This window comes from Aedes aegypti, chromosome 2 (assembly GCF_002204515.2).
Source record: "Aedes aegypti strain LVP_AGWG chromosome 2, AaegL5.0 Primary Assembly, whole genome shotgun sequence".
Lineage (NCBI taxonomy): Eukaryota > Metazoa > Arthropoda > Insecta > Diptera > Culicidae > Aedes > Aedes aegypti.
The window spans coordinates 76,900,228-76,923,199 of NC_035108.1; the positions used below are offsets into that span (position 1 = coordinate 76,900,228).

At 39.4% G+C, this 22,972-nt stretch overlaps 1 protein-coding gene across 1 annotated transcript in view; it reads right to left on the bottom strand.

Annotated features, from left to right (window-relative positions):
- LOC5568893 (protein anachronism) overlaps window positions 1–22,537 on the bottom strand; it is a 29,758-nt gene extending 7,221 nt beyond the window's left edge. Inside the window, exons 1-4 of the mRNA XM_001658168.2 lie at window positions 21,884–22,537; window positions 1,151–1,378; window positions 947–1,074; window positions 646–870 (exon numbers count right to left, since the gene is read on the bottom strand). Coding sequence (XP_001658218.2) covers window positions 646–870; window positions 947–1,074; window positions 1,151–1,378; window positions 21,884–22,200 — 898 coding nt within the window. The 5' untranslated portion in view covers window positions 22,201–22,537. The remainder of the gene's footprint in view (window positions 1–645; window positions 871–946; window positions 1,075–1,150; window positions 1,379–21,883) is intronic.
- Between the last annotated feature and the right edge of the window lie 435 nt (window positions 22,538–22,972).

Genomic DNA, 22,972 nt, shown 5'->3' on the forward strand with positions numbered 1-22,972 from the left:
ACGGTAGCACAGCAGACTTTGAAGGAAATAAAACAGTGTGTTCGCGAACAAGGTCACACTTTCGATGATCACTGGTCAGAAATGATCAAGATCGTGGTTCAAAATCACCCAAATGTTCGGTAGACACCTCACCCCTGTGGCGTGTTCGATTTTTTTTTACCGAAATGTACAGAAAATGAAAAATAAGCTGTCGCATCGGATATTCAACACCTCTCGGCATTCGTCTCCGGGCACGGTAGAAGTTCCAGGTATGGAACGCCGGCTCCGTATCGTGCGCGCGGTAAACAATCGTGAGAACGTCCAAGCTCTGGAATGTGTTTTTGCACCGCACTTTGGCGGTGTCCGTTAGCAGGCAACTGAGTGAAGGCCGATCGCCACGCTACCTGACCCCAGGCTGAAGTCTCGTCTGACCGTTCGCCATTTCCGCGACACCCGAGGCGTTACCCAGTTCCCGTTTCACGTTATCGTTTACGGAAGAATCTGTCTTGAGAGAATGTGATCCCAACCCGGACGTCCCGGTTCGGTCACGTGGACTTCTCATCCCTATGCCCCTGTACGACGTAGTATACTTCTACTTGCGATCATCGAGGAGGAAGAAAGTATAAGAGTTATAATGAATGAAAAGCAGAAAGCTCACACACTTACCGTTTGCTTTACTTGCCTCGGAGCAATCGGTCGCTTGGAAGTACCGAGCCGCCGGCAATGGGTTGTCATCCTGATCCTGAACGTCGATGGCAATACCGAAGTTGCGGTTCGGTTTGTCCCACAGCTTGACGGCCAGCAGCGTATCAAGTGCGATCCAGCCTCGGAAGTTGCGGGTGATCGTGATGCTGCTGCAGATACGCTTCTTACGCTCGGTCGAAAGGTTGTCTGCAGGAGAGAAGAAGCGACCGATCGGCGCCTTAGTCGATCAAGTTCCACGTGACGATCGAATTTCTCCACTTACCCTTGCTCTTCTTGCGCCAGTACACGGAAACGGTAACACGAATCATCTGCTCGGCGGGGTTCTTGCAGTTGTCGGAGTCGCGACGGTTCCACGAATCGGTCGAATTGTCGCCGCCGATCATGTACAACCTGAAGAAGGGGAGAAGTCGCCATTGGTCGGCGTGTTAGATTACGGAATTACGTTCTGGATTGCGACGCAGCTTACCTCAACATTGCCGAATTAACCGAAGTGTAAGGCTTGCTATGGGGAAGACGAAAGTAAAGATTCCAGGTGTAGTCGTCGTCCCAGAAGCTCTGGTTGGTATGCTTGGGCAGGTCGCAAACCGCGGAAAATGCCATCTCGTGGGTGGCTCCGACGTGACCGAAGCTATCGTTACGCATCAGATTCGACTCGATGTTGTGCCTGATGTTGCCGATGATGTGCTTCTCGATGCTGAAAAGATCAAGAGAAAGAAGGGATTGTTGACAAGTAGAAAGTCATCTTCTTAAATTTAGTTAGATCCAGTTGAATCATCAAAAGTTCGTCACCACTTGAATCATATGATTTTCCACCTCAGAAAGTGGGAGGAACACACCCACCTGCGAAGCGAGTTATTTTTGGACAGAAATATCCTCACACGCTCAACCCATTTGCCTTGATTGAAATATGACCCCCACTTAGTGCTAACAGCAGGTATATCTACATACCAATCGATACAGCTGAGTGTGCTAGTCAGCTTTCCGATTAACGTTTTAACTTCACCCGGAGAAATTGCTGACCGGCCGACTGATTCGCTTGGTAACAGGCCGATCGTTTTATGGATGAACCCAGTTCATTTTCAAAATGGAAATCGCCCAATTCGCTCCATCTAGCAAAACTAACCTACGTCATCCGGTCACCATCCGGCCTCCTCTCTCAGATCGTAAATCTCTCGACGGGACAAACTGCTGACAAAACACGACTTTCACAGGTAATTTACGATCCGGCCCGGCTTCTTACTCACAGCTGATCTAACAGCAGTTTCCCATCGCATTCCACACCAACCTCACAAGATCGTCCTCTGTCGCAGTGTTGGCGGTAAAGCAACCTAATATTAGACCCGGGGCACGTTGATGGCCAAAAGATTCCACGCTCCTTGGACCAACACAGCAAAAAATGAACTGTAATATCACGTCATTTCAGTCATTTCAGCTGCACATAACTCCCGTTGCAAATACATATTCTAAACATATAAACCGATGACTGCTGAAAATTGTGGCCTAGCTATTGCCAAAATTGGTTTGAGAAGATCACAAGAAAAATGTAAAAGTTTGATTGGAACCCTGATGTCTAGCGAGTGAGAGTCGCGTTCGATACCTCTGGGTTATTTCATCATGCGTGGATGTGCAAGTTTCACGCAGCTGTCGAGAATTCTTTTGTTTTCAACGCAATTTTGCGTTATGACAGACCTACAAATTGATGATGTGTAGATCTACCATAACGCGAAATTGCGTAAAAAGACAAAATAATTCTTGATAACTGCCTAACAATTACACTTGCAATAAGAAACTGAAGTTAAGCATTTATTGGCATTTTATTTCTTTAAATTGCCAAAAATTACGTCGGCAGATATCAATTTATTTTTTGCAGTGCATTGCATGGCGTCACGCACGTTCTTAACCTAGGTAGGTACAGCACAAAGCGAGCGCGTCCAAATGTCTGCGCGAGCGTGGTTCTAATTTAGCGGACGAATCTGGCTTAGATAGTGCACCCGTGTTGGCACTAAACTGTTACCGTGAACCGGATTGCGGTGGATTTTAGTGTAGACGACGCCGACGGCGGTGATGAGCAAATTTTCCAATTTAGGATTGGTGGTTTGTCTCTATGGATGACTTAGGTGTAGATGACTGAATATGGCAAAACATTTGTACTAACAAAATAGATCTAATAGTCATTAATTTTCATTTGTTGCTTTCGTTTATCTGAAGATAATTCTAGTAATCAATCTATGTATAACACTCTGGAAGGTCAGTTGAATTTTGAAACTTCACAAATATGTTAAGAGATTCAGCATTATCGTAATATCCTATATCTTTCAGACACCATAATGTGTTAATGAGCGGCATGAAATTTATTCGCTTTTGGCTGTTTAATCGTCTCATTCAATGAGATCCCAAGAGTGCATTATTTTTGGCGCGGCCAGAACCTATGCTAAGGAATTTGCATGTGAAAAATGTGTCTGGGTACCACCAGATCATCATCGTGGCAAATTTATTGTAAAAATAATGCAATTTGATAAATTTTCACATTGTTTGTTTCAATAAATCTACGAGCTACATATCTTCTGAAATGGATGCACTCAGAAGTGCCCAAGTTCCCAAATAGCACTTTAATTCGCCCTGCATGCTACTGAGGTGCTATTATACAGCTGATATGCACTATATTAGCCGTAGAATAGCACTATAAGGCCAAAAAAGCGAATTACCGGGCTATTGGTTACTTGGGCGTTCACCTTTAATGCCATGGATAAGCCAGCTGTTAACACTTCATGCGCAAGAACGTTTTCAACCTGAAGAAATACTGAGAGACTACAACTTGAATCCAAACATTCTCATAATGATTGTGTTTCAATATTGTGGTCATTCCTCTAAGATTTAAAATGCTAAAAAGATTATCATTGAAGCAACGTCTTTGTGGGAAAGAAATTAATCAAGATATCGTTCAGATTCCATCAGGTATGCTTTGAGTTATTACTCTATGGTATATTTCAACAAATATTCGAGAGTCTTCGAATATTCTTTAATTAAGGTCCAATAATTTATTAAGAACCACTCTTTTAGAAATTCTTATGGGGAGATTAAAACTTCGATACACTTTACTGTATGCATTTAGTATGAAGTGGACGGAATTTGATTCATGTCTTAGATGTACGGATTTTGGTTCTGCCCTATATTTGAATCAAGAATTACTGCGGAAGAATGATTCTACACTGGAAAATGATCCTAAATTAGTCAATCAATAGCTTAGCCGTAATTTTGAAATATTATTTCGATAGTTAAATCAGAAGATGAAGATTAGGTAGGATTCAAAAATTTAGTTTCAATTATGATTAGTCGAAAGAGATCAGAAATTAGTGTAAACTATTTTCTGTAGTTATAACTATAAATTTAATCTAGTGTATTCACATGGGAGAATTAAGCTTATTTTTAGTTTCATACATCTAAGAATATATTTTAAAGAAACCGAGGTTAAATCTTTCCTCCATCTGAATTCTCAGCATTTTCGTTATCCTGAGGCATATCTGTGTCACTTAACATTAGATTCCCTTAATTGACCGTAATTCAGATTTTCATGAATAATCAGAATTGTTTTCTTTCAGTCAATCTAAATCTTCACAATGGATCATCGAAGGTAACTTATTCGACACTCACTGCATTAAAGCAGCGGCGCTACCATATATGCGATTTATCATTGTGACAGCATCGCTGTTGTGTCAAACAAACAAGACTACGGTGGCGCTATCTGTGCTTTTGATAGCGGCCGTTTTGGTCATTTTAATGATCCGTAATAATATATTGCTTATTTATTTTTTTCTAGGTGTCAAGTGAGTTGAGGTCTTCAGCAAAGTTGTCGCATTTGTTGTATCATACTACTCTACTTAAAAAAATGGTTTATGTCATACCCAGAATAAAAGAGGCATGGTAAAAATTGGCCACTTACTCTGGGCACCTATAACCTATCTTAATGTGGTCATAGCAGCTATTAATTCTGTACATCACCTGAAAGCATCACCTTGAAAAAAATTGATATGGTGCCGAGCTAATTCGGTCACATCCATCGAAGCACCTGAATACTACAAAAAAGTGAAAAAAAAAACGAATTAAGTACTATAGGGTCAGTGTTCCCTTAGTAGACAGTCCCCTATAGTCGCACTAGTGGCTTTTTACGACCGTTTCGCTATTAAACGTTTCAAAATATTTTTTGACATGAAGGTCAGGAGCTATTTATCTAAGTACCATTGATACACAGCTTGATTTTATTCAAAAAATGATCGAAATAATTAGTTTTGCTTAAAATTTGAGCTCCCTTGAGCCTATAGTAAACCTATTGTTCCTATAGTAGCACTACTGAGAGAAACTATTTTTTATTATACGAAATTATTGATAAATTAAGAACTTTTTATACACCAAACGAAAGCTTCCGATCCACACTTTAAAGGAAAAATATAAAAGTTTTGTAAAATACAGTTTTGATTTGTATTTTGCCAACGCTGTGGTGCTAGTGCTACTATAGGAACAAAAATTAGAAACAGTGCTTCTATAGGTACATTTGTTTCGCAGACAGACGTTCAAGTTAGACTCGACCGCTTGTGTAAAAACATGGCCGCCACAAATCGCCAAGGGGCAATAAGCTAACAGATGGCGTTAGTGGCGTATGCGTGCCGCCACTACCCCGATCACATTTCGTTGACAGCATGACAAAAAACCGCTCCTACAGCCGACGTGCTTGAGCTTGATTGGCCACCCGTACATGTTACTCCAGAATCGCCAGATCAGCTGCACTTACACAAGGAACCAACCGAATGACTGCTTGGGACTAACAGGCATCCTCAGTGTATAAGTGCTGGTGATTCTTCTTTTTAGGCAACAATGGCACCTGCCACGTCAGAATGCAGACCAATGAGGGGAAGGGGGAGGAATTGATGATGCATTGAACTGGCTCCCACGTAGACCGTATATTCCACTGCATCTACGCCAGTTCATGCGGGAGTGTATGGATTGAGGGAAAGGCATGGCAGAGAGGTTTGCTTTTGTGGTTAGCAGACTGCCTATGTACCAGGCGTAAGGAAGGCGAGCGCGTGGAAGTAGGAAGCGTTAGGGAAACGGTTTCTTGTCCGTCTCTGGTTCTAGCGTTTGCTATGAACGAATAGTTTGAGTGTGATATATTTAGAACGGAAGATAGAAGCAAGTGAGAGATATACAACTACAAAGTACGAGGAAAGGGACGGGCCTGGGATTGAACCCATGACCTTCTGCATATGAAGCAAGAGCGGTAGCCATCAGACTACCAACCCCGTCTTACTCCTACAGCCGACGTGCTCAACGCTAAAAACTATGCACCTCTCTTTTGCGCTGGGTGGGTGATGTTCCCTTTTGGATTTTATTTCTCATGTAAAAGTTAAGTTAAGTTTAATTTTTTCCACAAGTTGGCATTCAATTTACTCACAGATTCATGCTGGTATACACCCTTGAATGATCGTTACTCATGTAAAAGAAATTGGCGTGAATGTATCCCAATTGTGTGAATCATTTTTAAAGTGATTGTTTTTATATTTTTGTTCAGTGGATGGTGGACTGGGTGGTAAGCGAGAAGATGAAGCCACGTGCTTTTACGAACTGTCACTGTACTGCAGCAATTTGCTCCCTAGGTGACACCACGGTAGAATTTACACAGGAATTTTGAATAAATTTGTTCCTGCTTAAACGTCTGTCTGCGTTTGCTCCTTAAGTGGCATAAGCGATAATAAATACAAATATATCAGTTTTCGTAGTTTTCATATTTTTCCTACAAAACCAAGATAAAAAGCTCTCAGATGATGTATAAATAGTGTCGCTATCGTTATTTTTCGATTTCATATGAATATTTGTTCTTAGCTATGCGACTATTGGTACATCGACCCTACCATTTAATTGCACTAGAGTTTGCATCCTTTGACTGATACGCGTATTTCGACCTCAACTGTAAGGCCGTCTTCGGTGTCGTGTACTAGACTCGACTCGTCTAGTCAGCTGTCAAAGGATGCAAACTCTAGTGGAGTTAAATGGTATAGTACTAAATTCGTTTTTTTCATCTACTTATAGGTATTCTACTAAACAGCTCGAAGACTTATTAACAAAAAACTGGTCAATGCAATTGATGATACTGAATATGCTCTCGGGAGCATCTCGTTAATAATCTAGAAATCGATGATATGGATCATATGGTTTTGGAGAAACCATATACAATTGGAAAGAGAGACATGGTTGACCAAAATTTCCGAAACCAATTTCACGGAAGTGACCTTATTTACGAAGTTTTTAATGGATTTTAATGTGTACGTCAGAATTGAACTCCGCTGTCCGATGTATTTTGGGTCATGGTCATGCATAGTCAAGGGTGCAATATGGCAGCAACAATGAATAATGGTGAAAATTATCTTAAGCTAAGTAGGTAGCTTTGTTTTAGAAATGACGTGATGTCGAAAACGAAAATCACCTAAAATAGTACAAATGTACTTGCTGAAGACTCTCGCTAAATGAATTAATTCTGATGTGATACATCACTTCTCCAATATTTGAGCAGGGAACCCAATTAAATTCAGTATTAGTATTAAAAGGTGGACGTAGTTTGCGCTTAAGGGGAGTATCAACATACGCAAAAAATCCGTTCCCATTCTCATGAACAAAAATTCATGGTAAACGGAAGGCATTTCTTGTTCTATTCGTGATTCAGTTCCAAAAAGCATGATTCATCATATTCCGTTTTCATGAACGTAATCACCAATCCAGGAACACAGTTCATGAACAATTCTCTTGCACGCTTTCTATACCATGACACTGAACTCACGATATCAAGAAACCATCAAATCGTATTCATGATATAATTCCCGATAACTCTGTTTCAAGCTTAAGAATACCCGTTTGTTCTAATTTCCAGCACTATGGGCAAAACTTGATTTATGTTTACAGGAGGTAGAAAATGCATGATTTGTTATAAAGATAGTTAACGATTTAAATCCTTGCAACATTTCTAGAAGGATACTAAGGGATTCCAGGTTCTTAGGTATCTTGGTGAGATTGATGTTTGATTTCCATTTAGGTTCATGGCAAACTTTTTTTTTATGAGAATCAAAAATTAATGCAAATCGAGTTGATAATTAAGCAGTTTCTGAAAAAAAAAATTCTAGCAGATCACTGAAAAGATTATTAGTAGATTGCTTAAAAGGCTTCTATTGGATTCTAGAGAAGATCCTTGGCAGATTTGGCTTTAAACTTTCAGTAGATCCTTGGAGGTTTGCGAAAAGTAGAGCCAAACAAATATTTAGCAATTTCTTCAGAGATCTACTGAAATCTTGGATAGATTTATTAAGAATTCCCTGTGGTGGATTTGAGGTTATTGATGATACTGATTTTTGTGAAGTCTTGTATGGATTACTGGTTTAACTTGTCCTTGATATATGCCTAAGTTCTTATAAGACCCTTGACGCGATTTTGCATGGATTAACAGAGAATTCTTCCAATCATCCCAGCAAATTTCTTGTAAGATTATTTATGATTTTATGGCAAGAAAGGTCCTTTAGATATTCTTGGCCAGATTTGTGTAAAGTTCTTGGCGAGATTCTTGACCAAATCATTGATATATGGCTTGGAAGATGATTTTTAAATTTATTTCAAATTTTTTAGCCAGCTTTTTCGGAGAACAATGAAATGTTTACGGAGATATCGTTTCAGTTCCAACATGAGTTTCATCAGATCGAGGATTTCTCCATCAACCAGACATGGGCCATGTCTAACACATTATTCCGAAGGCATTCTTATAAAGTATTAGGTTTGTGACTGAACTTTGTCATTATGTTGGAATTTAGGCTAAATTTAGATACATAGAGCAAACATAGGATCTTATAATTCCAAAATCTCTCTGAACTTTCCATAAGTTCTAGGAGTCGGACGGTTTTTTAGATATTTCAACAAAAGGGGGAATTTACGTATTCTCGGCAGTATAAGTTGATGCAGCACTACTTTTGTAATTTTCTCGAGCATAAACAGATAAATTAAGTGATTGTCTGTTTACATTTAGCGCTGTTCAATTCTCTATCGATTCAAACCGTCAGACTTGACAAAAGCTTTTCAGAAATGTTTTTTCGACGATTAGAACATCTCTTCTCAGTGTGACTATTGTCAACAGTCTCATCCTCTTCAGCATAATTCATATAAGAACTGCAGGCGAATCTATTTGGCAGCTCCAAATCGGTTGTGCTACTTTTCCCCGAATGTCGGTTCCCCGAATGTCGATTCCCCGAACGCCAGTTCCCCGAATGCCAGTCCCCCAACTACCCCGTTTCCCCGAACAGCCCAGTTCCTCGAAAAATGTTTAGCACTCATAATTGTCATAACTTTTTGTATATCAAGGCGGTGAAAGAATCGGTCATCGGATATGCACCCTTCTTAATTTGATTGGCGGTTCTTTCTAGTTTTACCGTCCTCAGCATATTTGGCAATATGTGTTTTATCGAGAATGATCACACATATCTTTCTTTTGATTGGTGATCGTTCTTTCTAGTTCAGCACCCTGTCACTAATGACTATTCTTGAACTTTTTTAAACTGCAACATTTTTCGGGGAACCGAGTCATTCGGGGAAATGGATTTCTGGGAAACGGGTCATTCGGGGAACTGGCATTCGGGTAAATGGCATTTGGGGAAACGACATTCGGGGAAAAATAACAAAATCCTCCAAATCAGTGCATTTTGAGGCCTGTTCATTTGAGATGATGACATCTCTGCGATATTGTTTGTTCACTCTCGGAAATCTCGTCAGCGGGAAGCTGACGGAACAAAGTGCCGAATATCAGCGAAAACGTGTCGACTACCGAGATTGCTCACAACACTGACCGCTTATATATAAAGAAACTGACCATAGAGAGTTTTTGGCGTTATTTAAATTGAAGAGGTATTTTGTATAATGATCTTTGTTATATGGTTTTTTTTTGTTAATCATATAATTTCAAAAATTACATTAATGTCTTGGTGTTCTGTGCTAGGCAACACTATCATCCTAATTTGATAAAACTAAACTATGCCTTTATAAGCTTTTCATTAACATATTATGTAGCAATTCAGATTTTTTACAGGTGAGTTGATTTCACCTGCTTATAAGATAAAAAAAAAATCCTTTCAGTTAACTTAACGAAACATGAAAGTATAACCAAACATAAAATTATTAACCATGGTAATAGAAGATTGCAATGATTAATAGAAGATTGCAATATCTTAAATTATTAATATTTTTGTTCGACACTTGTCCCAATGTTTCAACATTAGATGTTTTATTTATCTCATTAGTACTATACCACGAGGTAGCTTAGGAATAATTTCCAGAATTTTATTTTGAATCCTCTGCAGATCTCTCTTTTTTACTTGTATTGCAACAGCATCATTACAGCATACAACATGGCTGATCTGGAAATTTGTTTGAAGATCAAAAGCTTGTTTTAAGGATTTTTGTTTTTGATTTTCTGTTAATAAGAGGATACAGACGTTTTATTTATTTGCTATATTTGGCTGGAATGCCCTCAATGTGATTTTTGAAAGTTACATTTTTATCTTGTATGAGCCCAACATATTCAACTTCTACTTGAAGGTTTCAAATAAAGAGCTTTTGGTTTATGTGGGAATATCATAAGTTGAGTTTTGGAAGCATTAGGAGATATTTTCCATTTTTGCAAGTAGGAAGAAAAAATATCAAATTTCTTTTGGAATCAACTATAGATGACACGCAGGATTCGTCCTTTGGCGTCCTTTAAGCATACAAAGATTTTTGACATCCCTGAGGTACCTCAGGTAAGTCAGATGTGAAAATATTGTATAATATTAATCCCAAAATGCTACCTTGAGGAACACCAGCTCTTATAGGAAGTGTTTCAGACTTGGAGTTCTGATAATTAACTTGAAGTGTACGTTTTGACAGAAAACTTTGGATTATTCTAACAATGTATGTATGTTCGATGTTGAGAGTCAAAGAATGAATGTTGCAAAAGCCATACGTCGTCACCACGCATCCAAAATTACCAATCGTTGGAAAAAAACATGAATCACTTGGCCTCCATAATGCATCCAGCCAGCGAGAACACCTTTCGGGAATGCAACCAGCCGCCAAACACCCGCTCTCTGTATGGTCTCTACGACGTGGTCGATTTTCTCACATATCCACATTCCACGGCATACCCCGCCGACAGAGACACTTGTCCTCCCTTCTCCCACACGCCACACCGCGTACAAGTAATGCTGTTCCACTTGTGGACCGCTGCCTTCACCAGCCGGCCGGATTCAAATTCGTCACATCAGCAGCCGCCAACAACGTCAATTCCCATTCATGATGTTGCTCCCAGACAGTGGCTAGACGACTACGCGGTAAATCCAGCGTAGACTGACTTCGCCGGCAGCCTCCCTGTCTGCCTTTTCTCCACCACGAGTCCCTCCAGACCGGACAGAAGGGGGGCTCGCAGTGAAGAACGGAAAAAATGAAACCAACATCGCCGCCCGGTTGAGCTATAAATACCCCGACTAGTTGGCCTATCGGAAACCTTTGGTTGGGCGTTGGAACGGGTGGAGGCTGCCCTCCGCGCGCAGACTGGTAGTTCTTCACGATTAGAGTGCGGGCAGGCAAACTATCGTCTGGAGCATGGCGTTGGACTAATCTGCACTTCTCGACGGCGAACAGCCTGCTGTCTGCAGTAGCCAGGGTTGTAGTCACTGGTGGAGGTGTTCTACGTGGGACGATGGCAGGAGCGTGCGGAAAATTCCATTGAAATGGCGACGACGCCCAACGAGTGGAGTTGAAACTATCCATTAACTAACGATGTCAAGCAGGCTCATTAGGAGTGCATTTATGCACACGGGAGCATGTACAAGAGTGTGAAAACTGCATACGTAAGTAGTCTGCTCTATTGCCGTCTGGCAGTGGGGACGATGTCTGGTCCCAATGATCAAACTAGTGCGACTCAGATATGATAGTTTCCATAGGACGACGATGGAAGACTCTCTTTGATGTCTTTGTCGGTCTTTGGCGATACTTCTCCAGTTGCCCCGAACGTGTAGAGTCGCCAGGTCCTCTTCCACTGCGTACAGCCAGTGTATTAGTGGTCTTCCACGAAGTTGCCGATCTCTACCTGGTTCACTGCTGAAAATTATTTTCGAAAATCTTTCTTCTGACATTCGAACTAACTGACCAGCCCACTGTAGTATGCCGTATTTGAAACGCTTAATCATATTCGCATATTTATACACTTCATACAACTCGTGAAATCGGATGGCCTCATACGCCAGGTATCTCCATATTACGCTCAGAATTATCGAAAATTGTCACCTTGATGGAAGTTGGTGTATACTGCCTTTTAGATCGTTCAATTTAACGCCACCCCCCTGATGAAAATCCTGGCTACTCCAATGTGCTCTCATCATGCTGAATTGCACCTGAAAGCAACGAGCGGACCAAATTCATCCCCCTGCAGTGTACATGGCTACTGTTGCGTCGTTTGCCATCGTCTGCTTCCCTAAACACACTCGAGCGACCTTGACATTGGAACTGCATTTCAACGAGCCGAAACAGCTTGCATCAGAATGCAGACCACGGCGACGATACGGATGATGCTGATGTTGCCTGCATACGTCGTGTCGACGACGACGGAAGGAAGAACGCTGATTACGGTCGGGCTGACAGACGATTGCCGGCTCAAAAACAAAACAGAAGAAAACCAAAGCAAGGGGTCTGTACAAGGCGGGGTGCAGACGGGGTCCGGGACAGGAGAAGCCCACTAAGTATGTTAATAAGAATCACGCTGTCTAGCCATCGTCTGGTTCGGAGGGGGTTCTCATACGAGTTTTGCTCCACATCCACCGCTCCCGGCATTCCGTAGCCCCAGTTTTTGCTCGCGGCATTCTCATCGTAGTAGTACAGATGAACGTCGAATGTTGCGACTTTCAGTTATGCGTATTGCGAGCGTTGTGGCTTTGAACATTTCAGTCCGGAGATTGGTTCCCATTGGGAAACGGCTGTAGATACCTACCAGCCGACTGTTGCATATTAAGTCGCATACCACGCGCGACTACAGCAGTCCTCTCGTTCCAACCCATCATAGTCCTCCTCTTGACTCTGGATATGCAACCTCTAGGGTGTCCCAGAAATAAGTAGGAAACCAATATATTTTTGAACAGTCATGGTACTCAACCCTAGACTGGAAGATATACTTATTCATTTAATCTCTTTATGCGATTGTTGAATGATTATTGAGCTGAAATCGAATTCAGGTTAACTTCTACGTCCATGAGTCCTCTTCGTGATGTAGGGGTAACGCGCCCTATCTAGTGAACAGGGAGTCGTGAATTCGATTCTCACCGAGAAGACGGGTAACTTTTTCGCAAATTTAACATCAATTTGTGCATTCGATCCAATTGCAAAGTATATGTAAAGTGTGTTCTGAAACACCCTAATGTCCAATCCATCCGTCCGTCTAAAACCGTTCGGGCTGCTTCAAATTGAAAATAAATCACACATCCTCAGGGAACACGCCTCCCAGACGATAACAGTAGTGTGCAGCAGCAGCAAAAAACGGCAATCTCTGGTTTCTTAGCGTGGGGCCATCTGGGGAGGAAATGTATGGCGATGGGGGCTGTTATGCAACTGTGATTCGCGAGCGGTATCTTCTCAAGGAATTTAACCAGCCGCGGCTTCTGATACGGGGAAGACAAGACGGGCGGTAGCAGACACAGATTGAGTGATTTAAATACGCAGACACGGCGATATGTGCAGTATGCATCCCAGAACTGGATGTGATGGAGGAGAACGATAGCAAGAAGTTGATGATGCAATTGTATATCTGCGCTGTGAGGCAGTTGATTAAGTTGTTGGCGTTGCCTTGACAATCAATTTGTAAGATTTGGGTTTTCCGTTGTTTTTTGATAGTCGTCCGAATGTGGAAGATGAAACGGTGAATTTGCCAAAAAAAATCCATTGGTATGTAATGACAATTTCAGTTAACAGGACGAATTCTCAGTTGAGTAAAGTGGGGCAAAAGATTGATCTTAGTGGAATAATCAATATTTCCAGAAAAAAAACTATAACTGTTGAAAAGAAATTAATACCGCACAGTGAACCGTCAACGTATTTGCTACAATTTTTCTGCACACACTTGTGTATTTACCAATTTTGCATTATAACAGTTTTGAAATTGATTGTCTTAAATAAAACTTTGCCCCACTGGTGGCTAAAACCGGGTTAGTTGTAATAAACACAAAAATATAAATTTTGCAAAATTAAATAAAACGAGAAAATTTAATGACTTTTTCAGCACATACTTTGCCAAATTTAAAGATAATATGTGGTGTTTTAGGCAATTTGTAAATTTTCCTGCGAGATAGTATTTGACTCGAACTTTTGCTCCACTGATTCAAACTTTTCCCCACAATAGGCCAAAAATGGTTTCCAATCAAATTTACCTCAAACGCCTTTACATAAGAATTCGAGTAACATTTTATTGTGTTCCATACAATGAAAGTTCGACCGAAAACTACAATTGTCACGGCCTAAAACAACAAATAGCCACTTTTCCAATTCTCAATCGATTTTTTTAATATTTGGAGCAAAAGTCTCTTGCTTGAATAACATTCGAACCACCATAACATTTGTAACATATGGTTTGAATTGAGCAAGAAATCTTGAAAAGAAAACATCTGCCGCAATTTATGGGTGTTACAAAATTTAAAAATAAGAAAACTAGCAATACCCAATAGCAGGAATTTGCTCTAGAAAGGTGAATAATTCCTATCAATTACATTGCAAGATTCTCAGCAAAAGATTAATTTTTTGTATGGTACGTGTCTTCAATCTAGTATAAAATAATCACTAAATAAGGATTTTTTTGGGATTCCGTTGTATATAAGTTTATCCTTTTAAAAAATGAACAACAAGACGGACTACTTTTCCCAACAACGAAAACTATAATAAAAAGTGCTACTTTTCAGCATTGTTTCATAACGTTGCTGTACAGTAGTACTTTTAAGTTCTGTTCTGTGAGTTGGCAAATTCAAATCTAAGTGCCATCGAATTGCTCTGAATTTCTCAATGACTAGCTCAGCAAGCTTCTAATCATGCATCCGTTGAACGACCTAAATTCAACTAAGTTGAGGGATTCTGAGTAAAAATAAGATCGATCAAAGGAAGTAATCCAACTAGGGGGGCTGGGGGCAAGAAGGACACCTTAAGATATATAGGTTCAAATCATGGTTGATTAGCATAATTTTTGAAGATCATTCCAGTGTAAAAGAAAGCTCACCTCTTGTTCTAAATGATGTTATCGATAGATTTCAAAAATATGAGAATTACATGATGATCTGAGATTTTTGAAAATGTCCCTTCTTATAAGGTTTTTCAACGAGGCACAGTAACAATAATAATAAAACATTTCAGAAACCGTTTTGAATGTCCAATATGATTTATTTTGATTTTATTTAGTAGGAAACATTGATTTATGGCAATATTAAACAAGAAAAATAAAAGTTCATTTGATTTTATATCAGAAAATTGGGGTGTCCCTCTTGCCCCATAAGACATACTGTTTTTATATATGTAAAACTCAATGTCAAAAGAACTTTTTTCGAAAAAATTTCCTCACAGCTATATTAAACAATTGAAAATCATCAATACTGTGCGGAAAAATATATATGTTTTGTATTTATTGGAAATCAAACCTTGTTTTCCAGTCTTACATTCTTATAATATTTCGCATTTTTTGCGTTGGTGAGTTAAATAATGAGTACTCAATTTATTCTTATCCTGCGTTAAAAATCAAAAAATTGATTTGAACTACGATAAATTAGAGGTGGAACTTTGCCCCGGGTGTCCTTCTTGCCCTATGTCACCCTATAAAGACAATTTTTCGTAGCTGCAAAAATTGTTGTATGCAACTCGTTGCAAAACTTGATTTTTTCAACATTCGTCATATATATATCCAACGTGACATGCCTTGTTCTATAAATCTGTGACTTGTGATGAAAACATTTTATTTCGCAACTTTTTATGCACATAACTTATGTGAATAAGTAATTCAGATTATTAAAATATTCACCCAGACGTCATCTATCACATCTATCAAGTGTTCGTCATGGATATCGTTTGAACCCAACGATAAAATAAAATATAATAAAATTTTTACGTGTTATGTGTACAATCTACATAGAACTAGAACAACTCGAGTGATAAAATTTGTTGAATGATAAGTTTGCTCGCATTAAACGCTATTTTATGAATTTGAAAATAAAAAACAGTTTCTTTTCGTATACTCGTACAAAGCAAACTTTAATAGCTTTCAAATCAACCATTGTTATTAAAAATCGAGTCACATAGTTCACAATTAGTTCTAAACTGAAAAGATCTTCGTTCGGTGAAATTCGAATCCATAACCCTAGCTTGCTCTTGCTGAATAGATATGCGTTTACAGCTACGAGTATTTGTTGAAGTTGTAAATGATTACGTTTTTTTTAATTAAATCAAGAAACAGGGAACACTGTTCATAGTTTAGGGATGGTACACAAATTATGTCACGCTAAATTTCAACTTTTTTGACCCCCTCCCCCACCTTTGTCACGTTTTTTGTATGAGTCCTCCGAAATTTTTGTAAGACTTGTCACGCTTGGCTTGACCCCTCCCCCCCCCTCGGAGCGTGACGTAATTTGTGCATGACCCCTTACTTGTTTTATTTTTAATTTTTATTATGTATATTAGTGGTACTCACTTAAAGTTGCGTAAAATGAGAAATTTATGATGATATATTTCAAATTAAATATTCCTATCTCGACTCAGTGCAGTAAGAAATGCGAGGGTAATAAGGCAATCCATGAGACAGCTGTGATCAGCTGTTTTTTTTGTTTACCATATGCTTTTGACGTTTCGCGATCGGAGTGACTTTCGATTACAAAGGAAAATGTAAAGCTCCGATAACACTCGCATGATTTGTTTACTCTTTCATTTCGGTTGCATTCACACTTTTAGTTGTCAGTCCAATCACGAAAAGTCCTCATGGATAGCCTTATAATCTAGTAACCATGGTATATTAAAGAGAGGTAATTCAATCTGTCAGATTTCTCATTCCGCCATTTTGAAACACCACGTGACTGCTGGCGGCTATATGAACGTCATTGATCCTCAATTTTCTACAATAGACGCTCTTTGTCTTCTGATGTTTGTTTTCTTCATCTACTTTTGTGCTATCTTCATTGGTACAATAATATGGGTGGTGGTGCGGTTACTTTGATGGAGGGATAAATGTCAGTGTATTGAGTATAGTGAGCATGATTTTTTTTTCGTTTATGGTCATGTGAGTGTATTTTTACATTGAAGATGAAGCCACAACAGAAAGACCTAAGAAGGCACGAGCAAATTTTTACTCAACTGCATTAAACGAACCTTTCACGCATTGAACAAACCCTTACAACACCATAGAAACGGTAGTTGAAAAACAGTGTACGCAAACCAGCCAGCCGCCAGCTGTCACTTTTACCTTCCCCGAAGTTGACTACGCCCCGCACCCACTGACTGCTCAGATTGATGAGCCTTTACTGATGTAAATATCGAGTTTGATTGTAAACATTTGACGTCACTCCTATCGTACCATATACCTTCCGGACCAGTAGATCATTTTTTTTCGCAAATTTGTTCGAGGTATATAGGAATGACGTTGTCAAGTAGTTGTCAGTTTTCGGAATATATCACCTTTTTAATATAGTACACCGTGACAGTTTATGATCTCATTTTGAGCAGCCTAATTATTGGCAACTTGACCGTTTTCTTCACGGTACTCAGAATCTTTTCATCACCAAGTGTAGAACTAGCCCTCGTGCGTTAAAATACACTCAAATAAAGATTTTAAAAAAAAAAAAAATTTTTCATCACCAATGGACGAAAGTTTATTTTGATGCTAAAAAATCTTCACATTCTGCATACATTTTATATGTCTGTCATGTGATTGGGTTTGTATATTTTCTTGGAGACGACCGATAGTTTCTCAGAATGTTTAGAATGAAAAACAAACTTCCTGAGGGATTGAATACTCAAACAGCCAGAACCGGACTTTTTTATTGACTGGACAAAATTCGCTAGTAATTATCTCATTAATTGTGAGATGTGTCTCATTTTTTCTGTGCGCCACAGAAAAAATGAGAAAAATCGGTTGAGAAACGATGGAGATATAGCTCCCTGAAGTTGACCTTTTTGCTTGGGAAATCGGCTTTGGTGCATTTTCTATGTCCGATACTGTAGTGATGCCTAATTCCCAGATAGCCTAGATAGTCGTAGCAGTAAACGCGCAGCTATTGAGCAAGAACAAACTGATGATCGTGGATTTGAATCCTACCGGTCGAAGATCTTTTCGGATTTGAAGTTTTCTTGATTTCCAAGGGCACAGAATATCTTCGTTTTTGCCACACGATATGCAAAAATGGTCAACTGGGGAAGAACACTAAGCTGAGAAACAAGCTCTGTCCCAGTAGGGACGTAACGTCAAAAAAAAAGAGAAGAAGATTCTGAGGCATCTTCAGCAGAGTTTCAAAACGTATGACGATATTGAAGGGACCATTGAGTTTGGAAGGTATCGAGTTATAGAACAGAAAACCAGTGTGAATGCGATGGTCCCCCATGTTGCCATAAAAACCAACTTTAACTATGGTTCTCTAACTCCATATCTAGTTACAAAATATCGAGTAAGGGAGAGTTAACTGTATAACTCTTCATATGACTTTTAGGGTTCAATCTCAGGGTTAGAATTCCGCAAAAATTAAGAGATTCTCTTATTTATCGTTCTCTGCAACAACCATGATTCACAACACATCATGAGAACCTGTTTATCGTATTTAGCTACAGCTTAGATCGGGGATAGGGGACACTATTAATATTAGATATTCGGTGATTTTTATAACGGCAACGAAATAAAACACCTGTCCCCAATGGGAATAAGCGTGAAAAAATGATTTTATCATCGCTCTCTCTTTGGTGCTCGCATTAGCTGCTGTTATTTGTCATGCTTGTTATAACTTGCGAAACAATGCTGATTATGGAGCGATAAAGACAATGTGATATGGGGCACTGTACTGTTTTGATTTTGTATAGGATTATGACGTTTTCGTGGCAGAGTGAAATAGAGAGGATGGTTTTTGTGCAGAGCCCCATAGAGCACGTTGCGATAGGAGGTTGTTTCGTTTGCTTTAATCGCGCTTCAAAACCAAATTGGAACGAGTTCTGCAATGCCTGTTCAATAGGTACTATTTATCAATGTGACAAAACTTTGGATTTCGAGAGTGGCTCATACCATGAGCTACACATGTTTATTTTAACTGGGAATAATCAAGAAAAGTTGTCCAAATAACCATAATAGCAGCGTAAAGTTATTCAGCAAGATCAAGCTGGTCGCGGGTTCAAATCCCGCCGGTCAAAGATCTCGGGTACCCAGAGCATATCAAATTTATTCGAGATTGCCAAACGATATACGAATGAAGAACTGAGCGACAAAGAGAAAGCTAAGAATGAAGTTCGCTCTCAATTGAGACGTAACGTCAGAGAAAAGAAGAAAAATCATGAAAAGAGACATCAGTGAAAACATAAACTAATGTATCGTACAGCTTTGGAAACATTGTACGTAGCCAGTTAAGTTTATAATATGGTTTGAAATTGGATATTTTTTAAACATTTTCACATTTAAAAGACTTCCTAAGATTGGATTCAACATCAATTTGGATAGAATAAATCTATATTTATGATCAATCGTTGGCTGTGGTTTAAAATTCTCTAAAGCAAATCAACTGAGCAATCTACCGACGGCAACTGAAATTGCAATATTCTGCGTTCAAATGCAATTTCAGAAGCATTGCATTTGGGTACCGTAAAACGGGGTAATTTTGATAATGCGGATAACTTTGATAGTGCGAGACCCACCACATACTAAACGAAATATCATAATTTCTGTTAATCAGTTAAGCAAAACGAATGCAAAACTAAAGAATATTAGTATGACACTTCATGTAAGAGCGGTTTTCATTTGAATCAAGAGCATGTTAGGCTTTTTATACGAATTAAAAAAATTACACAATTTTAGCATTTTTGAAACGCTTACAAACAATCTGTTCTACGATCACTATTTGATGTAGTTTTGAATTGATGGCCGCTTATCTTTGATAGCCTAGTTATCATCGAACTTGAATACGGTCTCAAATCTCTTAGCGAAAAGCATTTTCACAAACTGGGACCATTTTTATAATCTAAGTCACAAATTTCCATATAACGTTAAACGCCTAGAGGTATGCAATGCCCTATAAATGTTCGTTATTCATTCAATTTTGTTCGAATCATACTCCATTATCAAAGTTACCCCAAAACAGAAAACCAACTTTCGATTATATGAAAAATTATATATCCATTCATAATAAATCTTTTGCCAATCTATCGACAGTAATTGATAGTTAGGATGCCAGTACTTGTTTTAAAAATATAAATTGTACATCTTTGAAATAGCATGCATAAATATTGAAGTTTTCTTCGAAAAAACTATCAAAGTTACCCCGTTTTACGGTACCAAAAACTGCTTCCTTTCATTTCAAACCTGAATCATCAGCGCTTTCTGACTTTTTTTCTCCACTCCAGTGCAAAAGCGACACCGAACGCAGAGGAAATTCGCGTGCGACCCGTTTTGTTTTGTATGCCGCCGCCGGCCGGGTGCAGTTACCTTGAAGTAGCGCATCTTTTCCCATTTGTCCTCGGACAGAAATTCTTCACTGACTGCTGTGTTTCCACGGAGATAAATTTTCCGCACCCACCCCGGTTCGACGATTTCCACCAGGTTTCCCCAACCTGGGAACAGACTTCGGTGACCGGTATATTTCAACCTGTCACCAGTGTTTCACCCAATTAATAAAAAAACGGCCAATTTATCACACTGTGCTCACTTCTGGCTGCATTTTACACATCGAAAGCATCACGAGCGCAGCGAATCTATAAATACCGGAACAACTCGAAGGAAGGTACAAGGCAAGTTGTCCCCCTTGCGTCTCTGGACGCAACTCAACTTCGAGCAGCCTCAACAACCCCAAAGTATTTTGCGTAGAGCAATAACAAAACACAAAACAAAATGTCATGGCTGTTCTTCTAAATTCTTTTCATTTCGATAGAGGTTTCAACATATTAGGAACTTGAAACCCTCAAATCTGCCTATTTGACTTTTTATCAACCGAAAAGCCCAACGGAAAATCATCAGAAAATGTACCTACTTCTAGTCATATGTCTCCTTCTGATTTTGATTTTCTAACTGATCAATTGAATCAAATGATTGATGCAGTGTTCAAAACCACCACTATGGCTGAAGCAGTCCAAGTTGATGTGAAATTTAATTTTTCTTTAATGGAATGCTCGAACAAACTTTTTTGTTAATTGTAATGATCGACTTGATGGAGCATGTGGAGGAGTTTCAATCATCATTGATAGGCGTATATACCATTAACTTTTTTCGTCATTTGAAACCAAAGTTTTTAAAATTTTTTTCGTCATCAGTGACTTTAATGCCAACGACAGAATTTTGTTTGATGAGTGTTTTCAGGATATTTCTCAATTCAATTCCCTGATAGCCGTACTTGTTTTTCCTCTTCTAGAAACCCTTCCACGATTGATTTGGTCTAAGCCGACTCTAGTCGGCCAACTGATTACTCACGCTGATTTTGTTTTTGATAATGTCCCTATTATATTTCAAATATCTCATGAAGCACTGCTCAATCATATCAGCTTCACTTTCAATTTAATCTTGATGTTAACATTTTTTTGCAAAAAAAAACAGGATATTGACAATTTTCTCGAGACTTCAACAAATAGGGGCAAGGGGCATTGGAATTCCAAAATATGAAGTAAAATCCGAATCCGTGAATATAGACGATGGCCTTAAACTCTTGATCCGTCATAAGCATTTTATTTAACTCATATCCGTTTAAAGCAGTATAATATACAAACAAATAAACAAAAAAAGTTGTACTTGATATTTTGGTTTTAGTGGGAAATGAAAAAGGGAAGATTCTACTTTCATCGGCCAAAATTTGAGACATGAGAAATTTTTCGTTAAAAAGTTTCATTGAATAGCCAACGTGGCTGAAAGAATCAGTCCCACATAAAACTACAAATCAAAGTAGGTACTCACTTTTTCCGGTTCTGCACGTGGCTGGAGATGTTCGGCTCGCTGGCACTTTGCTTGATGGCCATCGGAGCCCCGGCGCGTTGCATGTTCTTCTGGGCGGCCGCTGCCCGTAGCAACTGCTGCTGCAACTTGACCGCCGTTATATTGATCTGATTGCGGAGCAGGTCGACCCGCTCACTTTCGGTCAAATTATCGAAATCGAGCACCTTGGACTCGGGAACCACCATCTCTTCCATGGCCACATCTGAGGCGTACGGGGCACCCCGCACAGCGCCATAGTTCCAAGAACACGATATCACAAACAGAAGTAGAAGCTTCATTTTCTCGTTTTTTGTTCGATTATTACTTTATTGCACTTGTTCAGTTTTCAGTTGTTGCACTTGTCACCACTAACTAATCTCTTCCGGAAACATCCGGATTCACGACAAAAATCACTCTGCAAAAATATCAATCTTCAGTCGTTCAGACCTTCTTCAGGAATCTCCTGAAACACCTTTTTAAATTCTTCGCTGTGAACTAAAGATTGTCCACTTTAGGAAAAAGAGAGTTCTTGCTGCTGACTACTGGACACTTGCGTTGTCAAGAGCTAGGTACGAAGTGATTTCTGCCCAAGGAGGTATTATATTTATACGGGACCCCGAGTGGGCCCACTAACACATTGATTCTCCACTGGGAGACGTTGGTATGTAGAATCGCTACTCTTGAAGGCAGCCAATCGACCAACCGAAATATTGTAAGAAAAGATATGCTTCTCAGGATAAAAGTTAATATGGAAACCGATCATTTTCGCGCCTCTTGCTCGCCCACGAAAATCGCGAGAGTGAGAGAGAAAAGTGCGAGGCGTGAGATTTTTCACTACCGTCAGTGGCGCCGGTTTCGGTAGGCTCGCTCTAAGTGTGCGCCTGGCGTACGTTTTGAATATTCAAATTTATGCTCTCGGTTCAGTGAAAGCTGTCTTATCGAGAACATAGCTTTCAATGTGACAGAACGTTAATTTGGCTTTTAAACCAGGTGGCGACCGAACTTTCAAAAGGATGTTTTATGCAAATGAATTCATGTGCGTGGAATACAGTTCGGTTTGTTATCCCGTCC